Here is a 13979-nt window from a genome sequence, read left to right on the forward strand (position 1 = left end):
ACTCTTTCCTTACCTCTTGTCTTGTTCTTGTTTGTGCATAACATAACGCAGGCCGAGAAGCAGATTGAGATATATACCAAGCAAGGGTTCTCTAATCTCCCGATCTGCATGGCGAAAACCCAGTACTCGTTCTCACATGAGGCGTCAAAGAAAGGAGCACCAACAGGGTTTGTGTTACCGATAAGAGATGTGAGAGCCAGCATTGGAGCTGGTTTCATCTATCCACTGGTCGGTACGATGAGTACAATGCCTGGACTCCCAACGAGACCTTGCTTCTACGACATTGATCTCGATACTTCTACTGGAAAGGTTATCGGTCTCTCTTGATTCTCTGCATCATCGAGATCACTCTGCTCGTTGTCACCCTTCTTGTGAAATGCAATAAGGCTTTCTGGGTGGGTATCAATCAGTCTTTGTAATAATATGTTTCATCATTCCAACTCTTGAAGTTTGTGGGTGGGTTTTTTGCTTCTTCACAGGAACAGCTTTGTGTCATGTCTCTTTAACGTTGTCCCCTCTGAATAAAAATCCTTCTATAATGGGTTTTACTGCCCATTTGTTTGATTCTTGGTTGTGAACAAACCCTAATTTTAGAAACAGCATTTGTTACATGCATAAGCCCCTTTTCTGTTGATTTTACAATTCAACAGGAACGTTGGCTAGTCTCGTGGTCTCTGCGGTGTGATAGAGGTCAAAATGCAGACTGTCAAAAAGGAAGATCATTGCTAAATGTTTCACTCAGGTTTCAGACAAGAGCATGGTGTTACAATGTAGAGAATAAAAAATGAGGCAAATGGACATAGATTCTTCTGGATCACATATGAAAGATTCTGGAAAAATCGATCCGAAAATCATGCGCTTGTTGGAGCCTTGTAGAGTTTCTCAACCATCTTCCTATACTCTGCGAGGCAAAAGCATGTGATAATAAGAACTAAATTCAGATACCACCCAGAAATTCTGTCTTGTTTATATAATCAGTATCTTTACCTTCCTGGTTGCTCCATAGCTGAGCTGCTTGAGTGTTCAATGGCGAGCTGATGTTCGGTTCTGATCAACGAGAGAGATCACAATCAAAAATCGGATGTCAGATTTCAACCAAAACACAATGGCTCATGGAAATCAAAAGGGTACCCCAGAAATCTATTACCTCCCAGAAGGCTCTGGATGGAGAGTAATATTGTCCTTACATCATAGGCAGATGACCATTTATCCTGCAAACAAAAGATACACAAACATGGATTCTTCTTGATTCATGGCAACATTTACATGATTTAACCAACGTTCTTTTTATTCTACCTGAAGAATGTCCAAACAAATGTTGCCATGGAGATCGACATTGGGGTGAAAGCAGCTTGTTTCGAACTTAATCTTGGGAGGCTTGAAGGGATAGTCATTGGAGAAGGAGAGAGAGAGTTTGTACTCAGTTCCTTCGAACACAGTGTCTTTGCTTCCCAAGATTGTCCCTTTCCAGCAGAATATGTTCTCTTCCTCTGGGAATGCTGAAATTCCGGGATCACTGCTCATCTGAACCACCATAGCCAACCCATCTTTAGCTTCTTTACCAATCAGAGAGGATCGAATGAATATAAGAGAATGGGGAAGGGACTTACCATCAAACTCATCAGTTCAGATTGTAGCCTGCATTCATAGGTAGGGAAGAAGAACCCATTAGGAATCGACCAAATTTCCAGGAAAACCAACGTTCGAACAAGACGTTTATCGAGAAATAGATCCTTCAAATTGGTAAATGATTAGTTTTCTCGGAGGAGCTCTAATGGCAGAGTTCAGATTGAAACCACACCAGAAGATCGGAGAGATAAAGAAGTCAGATCGAAACCAAATAAACCCAATTCAATTACCCAATCCAGAGAAACACAGAATCAGTCAACACAATGAACAATAGCAATCGAACAAAATCAAAAGATTCATCATGTAAAAGGCCAAGATAGGAAAAGAATGGAAAGGAAGAAAAACCTTTTGAGCACGGATTGGCAGTCAACGCTCTTAGCTGGAGGCGCAGCTTGTTTGGATCCGGCGGTAGCCGCCGGAGTATTTCCCTGATGCCCATTAACCGCAGCCATAACTTTCGTATTCAGATCCCTAAATCAAGACGAGGATCAAATACCCAAAACCCTAATCGCAATCGAATTGCTCCGTCCAAGAAGAATCAGAGGGCACTATCGATTGAAGCAGGAAGGAAGACGAAGACGAAGAGACAGACGGGGAGGCGTTATCCTCTTCGTCTTCTTCCACAGTGAGAGAGAGGGAGAGGTGGATCTGGGTATAAAACGGCGTGTGTGGTGAGAATAAAAACTACATCGGCGTGATGAATAAAAAGGAAAAAGAAAAAAAAACGGAAAACGATAGAAAATATTTTCCGAACGTTAGAGGAGAGAGCGGCTCTCGAGGGATTTGAAATGAAACCAACGGCTAGTTTTTTCAAAAGGAATATTTTAATGCACCCTCCCTGCTTTTCTTCCCTTTATTTTTCATGCCTTGGGAAGAATTTATGCTCTGTCATACAACTATATAATCATAAATATTATGTAATAAAATAAGAAATTTGAGACTTTTTCACTGATTTTTTTTTTAAAAAAAATTTAGACACAATCAAACGGAATGTATCCAATAAATATGTACAATATAAAATATCTTTTGATGAAAAAAGTAGAAACAACTATTTATTATCACTTTATTTGGTTTTACATAATGCTTGGTTGATTATAATTTATTATCACTTTATCGTACAAATGCGTGATGTGGTGGGCCCATTAGTATTGGACCAATAGGCCCGTCAACAAGATCTCTCTACGGCCCAGTCCAAATCAAGTTTATAGTGATTTTATTAGGAAGATATATGCATGAAAAATGATCCGGTTCGGATTTGAATATGCAGATCCGAAAAATGGGGTTAGACTTAAATCGGTTTTTGGATTTGGTCGGGCTACCCGATTTACAAAAATTGTAAAATAAAAATAATAATAAACAGCTTCCGTGAGAAACGAACATGTCATATATATATGACAAACCTCCTATTCTTCCACTCCGAACCTTTTTTTTTATTCATCCTTTGTATGTATGCTCCTCTGCTTCTCCATCGCCGGAACCAGCCGCCTCCACCGTCTCTGTCGCCGGATCCGGCAGAATCTCGGCCAGCTCCGGCTGAATCTCCTCCAGCTGCTGAAGAACTTCCAGAGCTTCCGGCCTAGCCTCCGGCGAGGGATCCACACAATGCAGAGCCATCTTCAGAGTGTTGAGAAGCTCGTCCCTAACGTGCTGAGCCTCTCTCATCAACTCCAAATCGAATACTTCACCGGTCCACTCCTCTTTCACGACGGAAGCAACCCACTGAGGCAGATCCAATCCATTCGTCGTCTCTCCGGGGGACTTCCCCGTCAGAAGCTCCAGTATTATGACTCCTAGGCTGTAGACATCTGTCTTTGTGCTCGCGTACTTCATCTTGGAGAACTCTGGAGCTCGGTAGCCGAGCGTCCCAGCCGTCGCGATCACGTTTGTGGCCGCTGCCGCAGTCATGAGACTGGAGAGACCGTAATCGGCGATCAGAGCATTTGTCTGCTCGTCCAGGAGGATGTTGCTCGCTGTGAGATTCTCGTGGACCATGTTCTCCTTTGTGTGGAGGTGAGAAAGGCCTCGAGCTATTCCTTTCGCTATCTTCATTCTCGTTTCCCACGGGATTAGACTCTCTGGGCCTCGAGCTGTCATTGTGCAAGATTTCACATGAAAAGAGAGACTTTAGGGACTCAGAGCGTTTGTAACAACGGGATGCCAAAAGCCCGAAAGTTTTGAGTTAAAATCGAAATTTCGGATTAAGGGTTTGCGCAAAATCAAAACTTTGGATAAGAATAATTATAAATGTGGATTTTTATTCTTACTTACCGTGAAGAAACGAAGAGAGGCTTCCCTTAGGCATGTAGTCAAAGACGATCAACTTCTCTCCCTTGGGACCCAAGTAATAAGCCCTAAGTGCCAGAAGATTTGGATGCCGAATCTTCCCCAAGGCCGCCACCTCTGCTTCAAACTCTTTCACCCCTTTCGTGTTCTTTTCCCTCAGCCGTTTCACCGCCACCTCGTTACCGTCCTCAAGCGTCGTCTTGTAAACCGTCCCATAAGCACTCTTCCCCATTATCTCAGCCGTAGCACACAGAAGATCGTCGGCCGTGAACACAAACGGGCCTTCGAAATGCACCAGCTTTCCTCCCATCTCGCCTCCTGCTGCTGATTCTGCCGCCTTCTCGGGGGCGGACCTTGTTGAGATCTTCCCTTCCTTTTGTTTCAGAGCAGAGCGTTTCTTCATGAGGCAGTAGAGTAGGATGCAGCATAACAGGAGCAGAACAGCTAAAAGAGCTCCAATGGCGATGAGAATTATGTCTTTAGCGGATAGTTTTCTGTGGTGGTGGTGGTGTTTTTGAGGTTGTTGGGTTTCTGCTGGTGGCGAAAGATTCGGAGGGTGAGTTGGAGAAGGACATGGGTTTGAGGCGTTGAAGCCACAGAGCTGAAGGTTTCCGACAAAAGAACTCGAGTTGAACTTTCTGGCGAGAGGAGGTGGGACGGGTCCGGACAGGCTGTTGAACGAGACGTTTAGAGAAGAGAGATTCGCAAGATTGATCAGAGATTGGGGGATTTGCCCGGTGAAGTTGTTTTCAGACAGATCGAGCTGACTGATTCTGGAGATGTTCCCTATGGTCTCGGGAATTCGGCCTTCAAACTTGTTCCTCTTGAGGTTAAGCAATATAAGATTCTGCATCCCATCAATGGCTTCCGGGATTCGCCCGTTGAGGCGGTTGTTTTCGAGATTCAGCAAAGCTAGAGAGGAAAGGTTGGTGAAGCTGTTTGGAATGGTCCCGATGATCGAATTGAAAGACAGATCAAGGTTCTGAAGGTTTGAAAGAGTTCCCAACTCCCGGGGAACGACCCCGGAGATCTGGTTATGATCTAGAGAGACATGTTCTAACAAGACAAGCTTCCCAAGAGACGGAGGAACAGTTCCAGAGAAGAGATTATGATTGAGGTTCAAGATTTTGAGAGGATGGGACTCATTTCTCAGTGTTTGATCTCCCCAAGAGACAGGGATTGAACCAGAGAGGTTATTGTGCTGAAGATCAAGAAACGTGAGTGTATATGGCCGGGTGAGACTAACGGGAAGTGGACCAGAAAGCGAATTATAGCTAAGGTTGAGCCTGTAAAGCCTGGTGGAAACGGCCAGACGAGAAGGGATGGACCCGGATAACTGATTATTGCTCAGATCAAGATTTTGGAGAAGAGGGCAGTTACCAATGGAGGCAGGGATCGAACCCGAGAGGCGATTGTTGAAAAGATGGACTCCGCGGAGATTGCGGAGGAAGCCGAGGGACTGAGGGATGGAACCGGCAATGACATTGTCGTGAAGGCTAAGCTTTCTGAGAGCGGTGAGTTTTCCGACTTCCTCGGAGATTCTGCCGCCGAGGCCTTTCCACGGGAGCTGAATAGCGATGACCTGGCCTCTAAGGCACCTGATTCCGGCCCAGCCGCCGGAGCAGACGCCATGGCCGGAGTCGTTCCAGGTCCTGAGAATGCCGGCGAAGTCAATGAGGTCGTGTTTGATGGCACGAAGGGCCTGGTAGTTCGCCTGAGTCACGATCACACCATCCAAGGGGTGGTGGCCCGCAATAGCTTGAGGAGTGAACAGTGAGAGGCAGAAGAGGAGATTTGTGAAGAAACCCAGGTGAAGTCTATAGCTTTTTCCTCCCTTGGGAAGAACTCGAGATGGGTTTTTGTAAAATCCATTCATTTTACAAGGATAAGCGCTCTTCGTTTTAGAAAGAATCAAAGAATCCTAAAAGAAGAAGAGAAAAATCAAAGAAGAAAGAGGCAGAGTTATTGTAAAAATGAACAAGAGAAGAAAGAAGAGCTTAGGATCTTGTTTTTGGAGGAAGGAAGCGTAGATTTAAGAGTTTTTTTTTTTTTCTCTGTCTGTCTTTGCTATGGTGTGTCGTGTAACGGCTAGTTTCTAAGTCTTGCGCCAACATGAGAATATGGCCAACGGCTATAATGTCACGGGGGGCAGCGTTTTTTTTTATTGACTATTTATCGGGATTTGATTGGACCATTTATAATTTTATGTTTTTGCTGTTTCTATGCATTTGGGAATCTGTCAAAAAATCTCCGATGGTTTTGTAGATATAATATATAACACTTGTCCTATAGTTTAGTGTTCAGAACTCGTGTCGGTAACCGCGCCGTTTGTTGTGTCCACTTTCAGACAGAAAAAAGAAGAGGAAATCAGCCCATCTGTTAGTTAATGGCTGATTATATAAGCCGTATTTTCTGAATACTTGCCAATTGAATGGAAAAATACATCGAGTTGGTGACGGGAGGAGCGGTGGAAGCCCTTGTTGGCAGATCTTGGGAGGATCTCGCGAATGAGAAATAAAGTAGCCAATGACAGAGCGACACGTCACACAATACGTTTTTAGGCCCCATTATAGGCCCACCTTTTTGCCGAGTAGCGAATTGTCTCCCAATCCCTTCGTCTCGTTTAATTTACGAACTTGTAATAATTCTAAAAGTTTCCGTATAAATGACCCCTTTCAGGAAATGAACACATCTAAGGGAATAAAATGGATCAGAAGCATTCAGTAAACTGTGTGATGAAGCCATTGTTGTTACAGACAAGACATGGCAGTTGGGTTCAAGATATACATAGATATAACTAAGCTCAGCTGATTCACATTAGAGAGACATTCATTACAAGATCTCAAAGCCAGCAAACCACTAGGACCAATCACTCACCTCAAGTTCAAAGCAATCTTCTTCTTCTTCTTCTTGCTCTCTTTGTTCAACAAGACAGAGAACTTCGCGAAACCAAACTTCTTCCTCTTCCCTGTCAACCTTTTGCCAACATTCTTCCTCTTGCTCACACTGCTTTCCCCATTGTTGTCAGCCTTACCAAGCATCTGACCAAGCGACACTTTCCGTCTCACAGCCATTTCCGACTCCTCTGCCAGAAGCAGCTTCCTGCTCAGGATTTGCCCTATCGACATTGTGGGTTTCAGCACGGGCACCGAGGGCAACCCGTCTTTTGTCAGATTCAGGCCGTTAACATCCATCAGATGTGTCTCCCTCCTGTGCTGTGGAGGACAATGGTTCTTGAACTTCGCCCTGTTGTTCACCGACGACGATCTTCTCCTCTGCCCGTTATCCGATCTCCATTTCCGAAGCGCCTCTTCTGCTTCTAGCTTTGCAGAGTTAGCCGCCTTGACTCTCTCGAGGGCTTCCTCTAGTGCCCTCTTGCTGGTTGTGATTTCTTTGGCAGCCTTGTCTACTTTCTGCAGAATCTCTGTCTTAGATACGTTTGCTTCGTCGACTCTAGACACGGCATCTTCCACTCGTTTCCTGGCTTTTTCCTCGGCATCTTTAGAGTTTTGCGTTAGATAAGCATACTCTTCAGCCGAGATCATCACTACATCATTGTTCTTGCTTCCCGTCGTCACAGCCTTGATTTCAGCAAGTGCCACTGCTTCAGCTGCTCTGGCGGCTTCCTTCATCTTTCTAGCCGCCACCAGCCTTATCTCGGCAGTCTTGATCTTGTTTCTCGTGTCTTCGATCTCAGCCATGGCTCTCACTACTGCCGATTTCGCGTTCTCTCCCATCTTCTTGAACTCCTCGGCTTCCCGGCTCAATCTCTGAACCCCCTTTGAGATTTCTGAGGCGTTCTCGGGGCAATTCTCCTTGGCGAATCTCAGCCTTGTTTCAGTACCATCCACCTCCTTCTCTAGAGAACGCACCTTCAGAGACTTCTGGGCTAATCGTTCACGGGTCTTCTCAAGTGCAGTCCTTTCATCGTCCAGCTTCTTGTTCAGCAACTCGACTGATGCACGTATTCCTGCCAGGTCTTCCGTTGTTCTGCACAGGTTCATCTTCGCCTGGTTCAGCTCCATCAATATCTCACCGGCCGGCTGACCGCTGTTTTCCTTTTCAGAAGCTTCCTTCTGCTGAAGCTTTGATTTGAGCTCTTCAACTGTGGCTTTTGTTGATTCAAGCTCTTTCAGAACCTCTAGTGTTTCACGTTCTTTGACGATCAGCTCATTCTCCAGCAATGCCGCCTGAGCTTCCAGTTGCGTGATATCGGCTTCTTCTATGTCGTCCTGTCACCACGACATCACCATTGGTGGAAATGCTAATAAGCTTTCTCTAAATCAGACCCAGGATTTGCAAAACTCTGAGATATGATGCTATGAAAAAATTTCTAGCAAATTGAAAGCGGGATTGCCAGAGAAACTTCCATTACAGGAGCAGACCAAGAACAGAACATCATCTTACCAAACTGATGTATCAAAAGTTACTGCCTTGAAAATCAGGTTGACAATGGGATTCTTAGGTTCATGCTACAACTATCCAACATAAGACAGAAGCATCAGACAGATCCTTTTTTTTTTCCCTGATCCCGTAAACAGTAAACAATAATCAGACATCATAATGGTGTTTAGCGCAAGAACCAAACATAATCATCAAACACCAAGTCTTAATTTCTCAGCAACAGAGAGATACTCATTGGGACATCATCATCTTTTCGTTTCAGACAAAATCACCGCCATATCCGAACAATCCAATTTCAGGGCATGGGCTTTCAAGCACGCTTAAAAAGTAAACAGCAACAGATGAAACACCAAGCCCCCAAAATTAGACACAGACCCTAGAAAGACGGAGAGAGAGAGAGACCTGAGGAGTCTCTGGAACTCTATGAAGATGAGAAGGTTTCCAGAAACCGAATCCGCCGAACCGAGTGGCGGCTTCTCTCACGGACTCGAACGGCGCCGACGTGTCGATCTCCACTCGGCCTTGGCTCCGGGGCTCCGACGGGTCCGGATCCGGGTGGTTGGTAATTACGGGCTGCATTGATGAGCTCGATTCTAGGGTTTCGGCCATGAAAAAGTGCTACAGAAGAAGAAGACAGATAGAGTGAGGTTGGTACTCGGTAGGTGAGAGGATCGAAGTGGAGAGAGCGAGAGATTTATTTTGTCGGAAAGTGGAAGCAGAGTGTTGTTCTCTTCGATACTGCTGTGACTAAGACATGTCCGAACGGTACTGCACGGTCTTCTGTGCGTTGAACGAGAGGGAAAAAAAATTAAAAATAAATATAAAAAATGTTCCCACCATTTTAGTTTTTGAATCAATAATTATATTTGGTTTTTTATGTGTAAAAAATAGTAATAAATGTTTTGAATTAATTATATATTTTCTAATAATAAAACATATTGGGGAATTTGACTTTAGAAAGAAAAAGGGAAAATAATCTTGACCGTTACTAACGTTGATTTGAGCCAATTAAGGAGGGTTTTTTTTGGGTTAAAGAACTCATCTTTTATATGTTTTTTTTCTCTTTTAGTTATTTTTTTTTTAGTTTTGATATTATTGCTCGATGGATGTCCAACGGTCAAAATGTAGGTCCACTATATATTATACTATAATGAAGGGACACATATATATATATATATATATATATATCGAGTATATTTGGAAGGCCTATTGGACGTAAACAGTATAATCATGGGCCATGGCTCGAACGTTGCAAAGTATCATATTACGATCTTATCCGACCATTCTATGTTTATTTTATTTTTTTTGTAACGTATAATATTGGATCTACATGTATAATTATCTTATTGGGCCAATTCGTAAAGCCCATAGGCCCATATATGTCTATTAAGAATTGAATCTAAACACTAACACAACAGCTTAAAATAAAATCATAAACTAGAAATAGTGAAGCCCATTTGGGTTCAGCCTTCTCACACGAAGCCCAATAGTTATATATTTTTTTTTTTATAACCGGATATGAAATAACGAATAAAATAAAACATTTTGTAATAACAATTCGACGCTTAGCCTAAACTACAATAACGAAAAATCAACCAAATAAAATATCCTTACCGAAATATAAACCATCGTTTTCAATACTATATATATATATATATATATGATGACAAACAAATCCCTCCAATTCTTTGCAGATGGACAGTTCTGACTGTCCATTGCAATAATCATTTCGCCTTTTGATTTTGTTCTTCATCACATTTATTTAATATTTCTCTCTCTTTTTTTTTCCATTAAAAATGTTATTGGCTGGCTCCGCTACATTTTTTGTTTTTTTTTTTAATCTATATAAGTCCAGCCCATTATAAGAAAATGAATGCATACAAATCACATATGTATAAATAAATGTAAAAAATAAAATAAAAGTTACTATATATGCAATACACTACACTACGTGGGCTTACATACAACAACACAATACACACGTACATATATATCTATATCTATATATATAATTTGAACTTACCAGTATGGAATTTGGAAGGACCAATTGCTGTCACTAGTCCCCCCCTATAAAAATTAAACAGAAATTAACTATTGGAAATTAAATAAATAATAAAATTATGCAATAAAGAGTGAAACCGTTAGATGACCATATCGAACAAGTGAGATCACTCACACACATAACTTGCATGTGCATATTCACGTGGATCATATAATGTCATATACATATGTGGATGTTTTTTTAACAAATAAAAGTTATAGAAAATGCTATTTGTATATTTAATATCTCTAACCTCCCCACCAGTGAAACTCGTGGGAGTACATACATTTATAATGTCGAATACAGTTATATAAATACATTTTTTCCCTCAAATTTCAATAATTGATAACAATGAATTATGTAATAACGGTTCGCCTTAACCAGGAAAAAAAAAGAGAGAGAAATATTAATTATAGTGGACCGGCCATAAAAGGACAGCTCAGTGAATCCCACTTCATACGGAAGTGTTGTGTCACATTAGTAGCCACGAATGTTCCATATCACATCAGCACAAAGAATCTTCAGACCGGAAAATCGCACTTCATTACAACCAAACCGCCAACAAACACCGGTCCAAATTTAGAGTCAACTGGTAAACGCTATTTAAAGCGTTTAACTTTTTCGCGATCTGATTTCTACGTTTAGGGCCAACCATAGAAATAAAAATGGTGACTATAATTCTGGCCAACAAAGTATTGAATGGTTGCACGCCCACTTAGTGTGTCTTTATATAAATTTTGGTAATAAAATACAGAGAAATAGTTTTTGAGATTGTATATACAAACTTTTTTTTAAAAAATTTTACAAAACCCCATAGCAAAATGGACAGATACAGCGTTTTTAATTTTAACGCAGAACGCAATTGTAAATGGTTTACCAAATACCAATGACACCACCTACCTATATATTCTTCTTCAGCTCAGCTCATAGTATCTTCCTACGTTCAAAGAAAAAACAGACAAGAATGTTAGACCTTCAACCAAAGAGCAGCTTCAGGATCACAGAAGAGAGCAAATTCTTCACCAAGTTGCTCTCCAAAGAACGCACCGCCCCCGAATCGCCATTTCAAAACTCAGTTTCCGTGCCCTTTACTTGGGAATTACGTCCTGGAATGCCCAGAAACGCTCTCTGTCACTCCTCTCCCTCTCTACCGCCTCCCCCTCTCACTCCTCCTCCTTCCTACCCGCCCAATCAACACCTCAAAACCTCGGGAAAATCCCCAAGATTGAATCTTTTCAACGCATTCCTCGTAAGAATGGGCTCAGGGAAATGCCCGAGATCGGATCTTTTCAACGCATTCATCATGAGAATCAGCCTGAAACGCATCAAGAAAGCCGTTTCACCGAGTTCTTCACTCTCTGTATTGTCGTCCTCTGATTCGCCAGCGTTTCTTGAGCAACAGAGGTCATGGGATTCTGCCCTCGGTCCATCTTTTGAGACCACCGGTTCGTGCTTCAGGATCAGTAGCTGCCATGGAAGCCATTGATGACGTCACACTCTCTATTCATCTGAGACAAAAAATGCAGACTTATGAGACAAACCCACCAGTATTTATGCCTCAACTGTCACAATCTAGCTTACGAGTTTGCATGGAAATGGTATTCTATGATTCCCAAGACATGTATAAATGCTGAAATAACGTGATAACACGACATTGTGAATTTTCCATTTATCCATCAACCCACTAGTGTATATGCATCATCATTCATTTGATTGATCATACTAAGTTTTACATTCACGAGTTCAATAAAAATAAAGATACACAAGACTCAAGGTTCTCATTCTTCAGATTTACATGTTTAAATACCATAAATACATGTTTAAGGTTTTGATGATTTAACAAGCGGATGAGTATTCTACACATATAATCTGTCCTTCCAGTAGAATCAAATAAAGTTTTTTTTTTTTTTTTGTGTATTTGATCAATTCCTTCACGAATCTAATGCAAGAATTTGTCACCTCAGTTCCAGAGGCCAAGATCAATCCTCGTCTACATCCTCGCTCTCTCTCGGGTGACTTGATGAATTGCATTTGCTATGTAAGTCGCATTGCTCGGAGTAACACCCGCCATGCTGTTTTGAATTTACCATGAAAACAGTCGTGAAAAGTTTCATATTAGAGAAATATGACAGTGAACATGAATAATGGATCTTTTAAGGAAGATTTCGGGTAATGTTACCTTATGCGGCCATCAATGGTCATGGATATGTGGAATTCCTTCCTCAGCCGTTCCACTTCATTCGGGGCCAGGCCAGAAAAGCAAAACATCCCAACCTGTGTTGTTATCAAAATTTACACAGAATTCTCAAATTGGGCCAACATTCTGTACAAAATTATGTAACTTACACGATTAACTTGCCTTAAGTCTTAAGCAAGGATATCAAACAAAGGTCAACTAACATACTTTGTCTATATTATTATTTTGGTATGGTTTCCAGAATTCATTGTGGGCAAACAGGACACAGAACATCACATATTCTTTAAACAGCTGTGGTTACGGTCCAAATCCATGTGTCTCCTTTCATATCCGTTCAGCTTTTCAGCATTTTCCTCCGGATGGAGAGTAAATTTCTTACATTTTTTCCTCCAATAATGTCAAAATTCCATATAGTCGCCACCCAGAACAGAAGAACATATGTATTGTCAGTTTCTGACCTGGTCTGTTATGTGTTGCCAGTTGAGAGAAAAACTAAGTTTCTCAAGCTCTTCACGCAGGGCAGTTCGCATTGTCTGAATCCGGTTAGTCATGACCTTTACATGGCATGGCAAAAACTTTTCAACGTTTCATGATCATATGAGCATGAAATGTACTGAAATTTTAAAGATGGTAGACAAAATTTCTCAAAAAGACCTTCAATTCTCTTTCCCATAGGGCTTTGATTTCGAGATTGGTTAAAATCGTAGAGACAAGCAACAGTCCATGCATTGGGGGGCTTCCATACATTGACCGCGCAATCTGCTGCAACTGGGACCTCATCATGCTTGCCTGAACTGCGTCATTGGCAAGGACACTAGACATGTAGAGATAGCGTTTTCGTTAGGTATCAATTTGGTCGGGAGGACAAAGAATAATCTCTCAATAAACCTCAATATGTGATTATAATATGTATAGAAAGAGGGAGGAGACAATCTTGATGAACATAAAAAAAAACTAGAGGTTCATAAATTAAAAAAAAATTCAAACAAAGTAGATCGGTCAATTACGTACCTAAGACAGCCAACTCGGTGCCCATACAACCCCATGTTTTTTGCAAAGGACTGGGCGCAACCAATCAAGTGTCCATCTGATAACACGATTTTCTCATCTATTTCAAAGCCCATTGTGTAGCACTTTCGCATCGGTTGTATGAATCATTAGACACTTAAGATCATTTTAGCACTGGGTTTTGCTTCTTCTGCATTTTCTGGTGATTGAACAGGTGATGGATGCACTATGGATGTAAAAGGAGCATAATCGAGGACTTCGGAGCACACGGGACCGGAACAGAACGATCAAGGCATTTCTAGCTCGAGTTGCGCCTGAACACGGCCGAGTCGAGTTTAAACACGGCCGTGCAAAAGCGAGGAAACGAAGACATTCTTACAGACAATTGACACGGACCGTGTCGAGTCAAACACGGCC

At 41.9% G+C, this 13979-nt stretch overlaps 5 protein-coding genes across 6 annotated transcripts in view; 1 reads left to right on the top strand and 4 right to left on the bottom strand.

Annotated features, from left to right (window-relative positions):
* LOC104806618 (formate--tetrahydrofolate ligase) overlaps positions 1 to 567 on the top strand; it is a 3696-nt gene extending 3129 nt beyond the window's left edge. The window contains exon 5 of the mRNA XM_010531602.2: positions 52 to 567. Within this exon, the coding sequence (XP_010529904.1) occupies positions 52 to 327 (276 nt within the window). The 3' untranslated portion in view covers positions 328 to 567. The remainder of the gene's footprint in view (positions 1 to 51) is intronic.
* Positions 568 to 697: 130 nt separating this feature from the next.
* LOC104806619 (ubiquitin-conjugating enzyme E2 20) lies at positions 698 to 2360 on the bottom strand. The gene is made up of 6 exons (XM_010531603.2): positions 1975 to 2360; positions 1611 to 1638; positions 1297 to 1524; positions 1148 to 1211; positions 988 to 1047; positions 698 to 901 (listed from the first exon to the last, which is right to left on the bottom strand). The coding sequence occupies exons 1-6, from the start codon at positions 2079 to 2081 to the stop codon at positions 852 to 854; spliced, it is 537 nt and encodes a 178-aa protein (XP_010529905.1). The 5' UTR covers positions 2082 to 2360; the 3' UTR covers positions 698 to 851.
* Positions 2361 to 2821: 461 nt separating this feature from the next.
* LOC104806620 (probably inactive leucine-rich repeat receptor-like protein kinase IMK2) lies at positions 2822 to 6007 on the bottom strand. Its single transcript, XM_010531604.2, has 2 exons — positions 3898 to 6007; positions 2822 to 3716 (listed from the first exon to the last, which is right to left on the bottom strand). The coding sequence occupies exons 1-2, from the start codon at positions 5786 to 5788 to the stop codon at positions 3064 to 3066; spliced, it is 2544 nt and encodes an 847-aa protein (XP_010529906.1). The 5' UTR covers positions 5789 to 6007; the 3' UTR covers positions 2822 to 3063.
* Positions 6008 to 6605: 598 nt separating this feature from the next.
* The window catches only part of LOC104806629 (WEB family protein At2g38370), a 27248-nt gene continuing 19874 nt past the window's right edge, over positions 6606 to 13979 (bottom strand). Inside the window, exons 1-2 of one of the 2 annotated variants that reach the window (XM_010531616.2) lie at positions 8719 to 9069; positions 6606 to 8144 (exon numbers count right to left, since the gene is read on the bottom strand). In XM_010531616.2, the coding sequence (XP_010529918.1) occupies positions 6786 to 8144; positions 8719 to 8925 (1566 nt within the window). In that variant the 5' untranslated portion in view covers positions 8926 to 9069 and the 3' untranslated portion in view covers positions 6606 to 6785. Of the gene's footprint in view, positions 8145 to 8718; positions 9070 to 13979 lie in introns of those variants that run through there. The other variant, XM_010531615.2, reaches the window with a different exon arrangement.
* LOC104806628 (aspartate aminotransferase, mitochondrial-like) lies at positions 11053 to 13971 on the bottom strand. The gene is made up of 6 exons (XM_010531614.1): positions 13566 to 13971; positions 13209 to 13368; positions 13013 to 13108; positions 12537 to 12631; positions 12317 to 12429; positions 11053 to 11865 (listed from the first exon to the last, which is right to left on the bottom strand). Exons 1-5 carry the CDS (start codon positions 13694 to 13696, stop codon positions 12348 to 12350), a joined length of 564 nt encoding a protein of 187 aa, XP_010529916.1. The 5' UTR covers positions 13697 to 13971; the 3' UTR covers positions 11053 to 11865; positions 12317 to 12347.

This window comes from Tarenaya hassleriana, unplaced genomic scaffold, assembly GCF_000463585.1.
Source record: "Tarenaya hassleriana unplaced genomic scaffold, ASM46358v1 Cleome12, whole genome shotgun sequence".
Lineage (NCBI taxonomy): Eukaryota > Viridiplantae > Streptophyta > Magnoliopsida > Brassicales > Cleomaceae > Tarenaya > Tarenaya hassleriana.

Bases quoted from the DNA above. Each gene is read 5' to 3' on its own strand.
- LOC104806620 (XM_010531604.2), bottom strand. From the start codon at position 5,788: ATGAATGGATTTTACAAAAACCCATCTCGAGTTCTTCCCAAGGGAGGA. The intron at 3,717-3,897 runs GTAAGTAAGAAT...GCACAATGACAG, and splicing joins CCTCTCTTCGTTTCTTCACG to CTCGAGGCCCAGAGAGTCTA.
- LOC104806628 (XM_010531614.1), bottom strand. From the start codon at position 13,696: ATGCGAAAGTGCTACACAATGGGCTTTGAAATAGATGAGAAAATCGTG. The intron at 13,109-13,208 runs GTCTTTTTGAGA...TGCCATGTAAAG, and splicing joins TATGGGAAAGAGAATTGAAG to GTCATGACTAACCGGATTCA. The intron at 12,430-12,536 runs GTAACATTACCC...AATTCAAAACAG, and splicing joins ACCATTGATGGCCGCATAAG to CATGGCGGGTGTTACTCCGA.
- LOC104806619 (XM_010531603.2), bottom strand. From the start codon at position 2,081: ATGGCTGCGGTTAATGGGCATCAGGGAAATACTCCGGCGGCTACCGCC. The intron at 1,048-1,147 runs GTAATAGATTTC...CTCGTTGATCAG, and splicing joins CATCCAGAGCCTTCTGGGAG to AACCGAACATCAGCTCGCCA. The intron at 902-987 runs GTAAAGATACTG...TTTGCCTCGCAG, and splicing joins GCTATGGAGCAACCAGGAAG to AGTATAGGAAGATGGTTGAG.